The sequence below is a fragment of the Octopus bimaculoides genome, chromosome 2 (genome assembly GCF_001194135.2).
Source record: "Octopus bimaculoides isolate UCB-OBI-ISO-001 chromosome 2, ASM119413v2, whole genome shotgun sequence".
Lineage (NCBI taxonomy): Eukaryota > Metazoa > Mollusca > Cephalopoda > Octopoda > Octopodidae > Octopus > Octopus bimaculoides.
In genome coordinates this window covers 381,729-388,065 of record NC_068982.1, presented here as the reverse complement: position 1 = coordinate 388,065, position 6,337 = coordinate 381,729, and the positions used below count along the sequence as shown (strand labels likewise).

The window sequence follows — 6,337 nt, the reverse complement described above, 5'->3', positions numbered from 1 at the left end:
TGTGCCCATAGCTTACACTGGGTACGTCTTGTAGAGTTTCTACCTATGCCTTTTCTACAGATCGAGCAGGGCCATCTACCTGAAGGGATTTGTGGTTTGGCTGCCTTCCTACTTATTAGTACTTTGGTTTTAGCTAGGTTGACTCAAAGGCCCTTCTATCTTAATCATTTGCTTCCACACCTGAAATATTTCTGATTATCGGTCTGCTTAATCAAGGTTTCCCAGCAACTAATGTTAAAACTGTGCTGCACTTGTGCTAAAGTGGTAACATGTGTGTTAAATCATTTAATGGTGGTGCCAGTTGATCTTCCTATTGAACGAAGGAAACTATTTTCCCTTTGTTTTTCCCCATTAGTGGTACTATCTTTTGGTTACCATCCACTAATTCCGATAACAGAAATCAAGATTTGAACTCAGAATGCATAGGTCCAGAGCAAATAACACAAGACATTCTGTCTGACACTCAAAATGTTTCTATCAGAACACCGCTTTGGACTGATACTTTATTTATCGATCTGAAAGGACAAATGGCAAAGTTGAACTCTGAGCAGGCTTTCTGATACCCTTACAACTCTTCCAATTCTCTACCTATTCACCAATTTGCCATCTTGTTAGATTTAAAGTCTCATAGGACAGTAATTCAGGTCTCATCATTTCATTCTCAATTCCTCTAGAAATTTGTAACTACATGTCGTAAAAATAATTATCCTTTTCCATCGTCTACAGAAAAATGTCTTGTTGAAAGTTGCATTTTTATGTGAATTTCAACAATTCTCAGAATTGTTTTATTATCTTCAATGTACCAAATGTTTATCAAAACTTAAATTTCTTGTTATTATTCCAGGGCAATTACCTTGTGAGCAGGAATTTAGCTGGTGCCATGATTTGGTCACTAGATTTTGACGACTTCGACAATGCATGTCGGCAAGGCCGCTTTCCATTGTTAAATACGCTAGTATCTTCTTTGGCACTCCATAATCGTAGACCAACTACCTTTCGGTTCGTTTTTATCACTTATTCATTTAAAACTTATTCTTATGTGATTTTAAACTGTCGAAGAATCTACTTAGATTCTATTCCCAATCCATTCTATCTTAATCATTTGCTTTCTTTCTTATGCCATAACACTTTGGAAAAACATAACACGATGACACCCAATAATAATAATAATAATAATAAATTCCCTGATGTAGTACCAGGCACTGGCTCTCATGGCCTCTCATCTTAACTGATTGGAAGTGTTATCATGTGCATTGTTTTGTCTTCGTACAAAAGGTGGGCTACGACAAATATTCTGCTCGATACCACAGTTTTGCTTGTCAGCTGCTTGACCAGTTGAGCATGTCCTTTAATGGTTGACGATATCTGCATCTCTGATCATGAGCAGAAGTAGTGGGGGAGCATCATAGCTATGTGTTGTTGAGAGGAATTCTTTGAGGCTTGGATAATTCATCTGTGGGAACATGGGTGTTTCATTCAACATCCTTAAACAACCCTTATTCAGGGACCTTTTGAGTGAGATGAGCTACTTGACCTGAAGAAAATTCTAACTGGGCCCCACCTCCAAAGTCATACGCTGTTTATCTTGATACGAGATCACCATGTCACTCACATATGGTTATGATGCATGTGCCTGGTGTAACCTGATCAGACAAGTAGTCATGATGGGTAAACTAGGTTTCATATATTTTAGCCCAGTGTCACTTTGATGGCATGCTCTGCTCTCTCACTCAATAATAATAATAATAATAATAATAATAATAATAATAATAATAATAATAATAATAATAATAATAATAATAAACGCCCTGATGCAGTACCAGGCAGTGGCTTTCATGACATTTTTTGTCTCGGTATAAAAGATGGGCTACAGCAAATATTCTGCTCAATACCACAGATTATTTTCTTGTCAGTTGTTTGACCTTAACCAGTTGAGCATGTTCCTTAGTGGCTGACGATATGTGCATCTCTGATCACGAGTGAGTTTATGCATAATACCCAGGTTGAACAGCATGAGGGAAGTGCAGCAAATGTAGTTGCAAAAAAGGTGAAATCAATAGCAAAGCAAAATTCACTTGAACAATTGGCTGTAGTCGTTCAACTTGACATTGAGGATTCACTCAGAGGCTGTGGTGTAACTGGATTTGTGCCATCAAAGAAGTCCTTGATTTGCCACTCATCATGGAATATACAACATAATAACATGTATAAAGTGCTGTCTCAAACAAATATCCCCCCTCCCCTTCTTAGTTATGCTTGTACTACACTGCTTCTCCAAATTTATTAGAATGTACAATCCTTCATGACAAAAAGGAACTCATTTTTGGTTGCCTGAAAAACAGAACATAATGAGAAGCTCTGAAGAGTGATGGAGTAAATCATCAGCTCCAAACTATATTATCATCATCATTATCATATCATCATTATTTAACGTTTGTTTTCCATGCTGGCATGGGTTGAGTACAAAAATGTCTTCTATTTGTGCTTCCAGATATATGCATTGTGTCTATATGTGTGTGTGTGTGTGAGAGTTTGTGTGAGTATTCTGTTGAAATCTATTAAATTATGTTGCATTTTTCGCTTTCTTATAGATCCTATACAGTCAGACCACAAGCCACTACTCCAAGAATATGGACACATTCACCTAATATTCCACACTGTAATATCATCCATTATTAATTTTTTTAAATTTTGTTTTACTAAAGATGGGGGCTTTATGAAAGTATTTTTAGCACTACCTAAGTCCAAAAAAATACTAAGACACTCTTAGAATTAATATCCTATAAGTTATTAGGACATCTCTAAAAATTGTGGCTTTTTGTCACTAATTCAAGGAATAACATGCTGCAATGTTTTGCCACTGCCTTCTCTAAAGCCATGAGAGGATTTGAGCTTAGCACAGCATATAAGCTGCTCACTGTCTCAACAGTAAACTTTAATCTCTCAGACAGCACCATCTTCAAAAATGTGTATTAGTCAATAACAAATTCATAAACAGATTGTTTGGCAATACAGCATCAATGTAAATGACAAACTGGAAATATGGTCTTACTGATGCTATCTTCTCTCTTAACCTGCAGAATCCAGTTGGATTTCCATTTCATAAAGCTTATTTTTAACCTTCCAATTGAGTGATGATAACAAGAAGAATTCTCAAGAACAATATTTCACATTCCAATAAAGTATCTCTCTTCAGAGAAGTTTTACAAGCACAGGATAATTTCAGTAATATAGAAAAAGTAGTCAAGGTACCAATAATAGGATGAAAGTTGAACTGAATACTAAACAGTAAGAACTTTGAAACTTTTGCTATTCAAATGTAGTGGTGGGGGGCTCTCTACTTCCCGTTTCACTTGCCTAAGTTTACAAACTGTATTGGGTTGATTATATATTACCTTAACTAAAACTGACTTGGTACCAACTCAAAAGAAATTCATATCCAAATCAATAAACAGGGTGAAAAGTAAGTACCCAACTGGGTACAAGACCTTATTTGGATTGCTTTTCACTTCTTAAACAGCCTTTGGTGAATTGATTAATGTTTCTTCAAATCACTTCCATGTATATGTTAATCTGTACCTAAGAACAAATTCATTTTCTTACCGTAAATAACCTTACACTTTTTCAGAAATTATAACAGAAGCTACTTTTCTTTTCTCCAACAGCTATCTGTCCACCAAATGTGAATGTGATAATTGGTGACCCATACAACTGCCATGTTTTCCATGTTTGTTACTTAGGACGTGATTATCGCTACATATGTCCACCAACCTTGGTTTGGGACCCACGTATTCAAGCATGTAATTACAACCATCATTAACTCCATTTTCCTTTTACAGAATAAACATGCTATCAACAATATAAGTATTTCACTTGGTTATTTTAAAATTTATATTTTCTTTGCAATATTTGTTTCTTTGTTTTGTAATTTTATAATACCATTGATTTTGGAACTTATTTCTAAAGTAAGTTCTGAACAAGTCAACATCATGACCCCGACTTCCATGTTTGATTAGTACAAGCTCAATTCACTTACGCCCCATTTTTCCCTAAAATGGCTTTTGCTATTTTAAAGAGGTGTGAATTTTAAGGAAAACTCGCTTCACATACCTACTACTTATTAAAGGAATCAATGAGGGAGACTCTACATGGTTACCTGAATTGTTAGAAACAGCAGTCAAATCTACTTCAAATAATACCCTACTGTCATAAAGAGACGAAGAACACGTTAAACAATGTTATCTCATATACAATAATAAAAAAAGCATTTTATTCACAGGTGAGCAATTGATCATAAGTCTATAGTGGTTGTCGTTGGCTGTTCAAGTGCATGTTATCAAATGGAAAGACAGCATGAATCAGCACATGACGTTTTTGTGTATAAATATATTGTTTATTCTGTGTTCACCTTTTGTGGTGGAAGCATGTGGTATGATACAAAAACATGTTTACATACAAAGGAAGTTTTGATTTTTACCTTTGGCACTGAAAGAAGTAACATATAATATTTGAATCACAGTATGTATGCTTGTGTGTGGGATGAGAACAGTCATCACACACACAGAACGTGTGTGTGATAAAATATCTTCGTTTACAAACCATATATCTTGTGTCGAGGCAAATAGACATATGAGTTACACATGTGGGAGATTGCACATGGAGCTGCAGTGAAGACATGTGCTTTTGACCAAGCAGTAACTGAGCTCGTTTCCACAGTGTAGCTCAGAACGTGGCTACCCTATCAGAATGAGGCTACCATATCAGAATGAGGCTACCGTATCAAAGCGTGACTAGCTACATTACCGATGTATTCGTCTGCTGTGCAGGTCGACCATAGCGCCTCTGGTCACATATTACTATGCCTAAGTTATGTAGCTCTGCTACAAGTCTACACCAGAGGTCGGCGTAAATTACCCAAGTGGGGTAAAAATGCAATTCTTATGGGTAATGAGGACTCATAAGACATAAGTCAAATTACATAAAAAAAAAACGTGTTCCTTGTTTATGACAGAAGTTTTTCTGCTGGCATGAAGAGGCAGTGAAAAAGTTGCTGCTTTTTGCAACAACCTACCTTTGCGAATAAGGATTTTCTACTCTAATGAACAAAAAAAGGAGGAATCAATTGGACCTCGAAGGCTGTATCCAAATTGCTCTAGCATTAAAATGTCCCAATTTTGATGTAATTTTAACAAAGATGAAACATCATTTCTCCAAAACCTGAAGTGAAAAAGTTTCATAATGAGGATATTAATGTATTTTATCGCATTTGTTTTATACTTTTTATATTTATAATTGTATTCTCCATATAAATAGATTCAATAAACCTTTTGAATTCAAAGAATCTACGATTTTCTTCCTTTCAAATCAAGTGGAATAACGTTGGTGTAAATAAATATATTTCGGGGTTGAAAAAATGTTCCCCGACCTCTGACCCACTCAGTCAGAACCGACATGGGACTAAGTGTCGTGAATAATTCAATTAAGAAAAAAATTTGAATTGGTTGGTGCAGGTATACAGCATTGAAGTAAGAAGTTTGTTTCCCAACCACATGGTTCTGGATTCTGGCCCACTGCGTATATTTGCTCGAGGCTGGAGAGCTTGCAAATGGGATAGAGAGAAAAAAATCTGTAGAAGTTACTTTTGAGACATTGTGTGAATGTTCAGAATGAATCTGTCCAAGAACCTGGAGTTGTTTACACAAATGTCCCAAACAGTCTGAATGGCATGCGAGGAGGCTCGTGAATCAGTCAGCCGTCTTCAACACACTGCGATGAACTGAACGCCAAAAACGGTTTTTATAGGGGACAAAAGGTTAAATTCTAGAACAATCTAGAAAAGCCATATCACACCATAGCTTCACACTATTTATAGATCAATCACGTGAACTGGTGGCTCACACCAGGTGCCCAACTGAGTATCTTGCAGTTAGGTTTCGAATCCCTGTAGCATACTAATTTCTTGCAGTCACACATGCAATTTACAGTTTCCTGTATACGCATGCTTATTTCGTGGTGGCCGAATTCACACCATCCATCATCCGTTCACACCAAACACTCTTTCTGCAATTGTCGTTGCTGCATGTTTTCGTATAAATGTTTGCAGTTCTCTCATGCTAATTCTCGCTGCACCTTTTTGTTCGTGCATCCAATTACACGCGTCACATTCTCTCGGCATTTTCACATTTGTTTCGGATTCAGTTACACTGCACGCACTTTTGGCAAGTGTCTTCCACTAGATTACTATTTGGTAGGCGGAAAAGTACGGAAGTCCACCATAGATATATATACGAAGGGATGCGGAAAAGTTCCTGGTTTTAGGTAAAAGAAAATAGGGGGG

General features: G+C 36.5%; 1 protein-coding gene across 4 annotated transcripts in view; it reads left to right on the top strand.

Annotated features, from left to right (window-relative positions):
• The window catches only part of LOC106870746 (chitinase-3-like protein 1), a 34,898-nt gene extending 31,034 nt beyond the window's left edge, over positions 1–3,864 (top strand). For 3 of the 4 annotated variants that reach the window (XM_014916936.2, XM_052975217.1, XM_052975213.1), the window contains exons 9-11: positions 845–999; positions 2,592–2,659; positions 3,666–3,864. In XM_014916936.2, the coding sequence (XP_014772422.1) occupies positions 845–999; positions 2,592–2,659; positions 3,666–3,820 (378 nt within the window). In that variant the 3' untranslated portion in view covers positions 3,821–3,864. Of the gene's footprint in view, positions 1–844; positions 1,000–2,591; positions 2,660–3,080; positions 3,289–3,665 lie in introns of all 4 variants that reach the window. The other variant, XR_008266389.1, reaches the window with a different exon arrangement.
• The last annotated feature ends 2,473 nt before the right edge of the window (positions 3,865–6,337 follow it).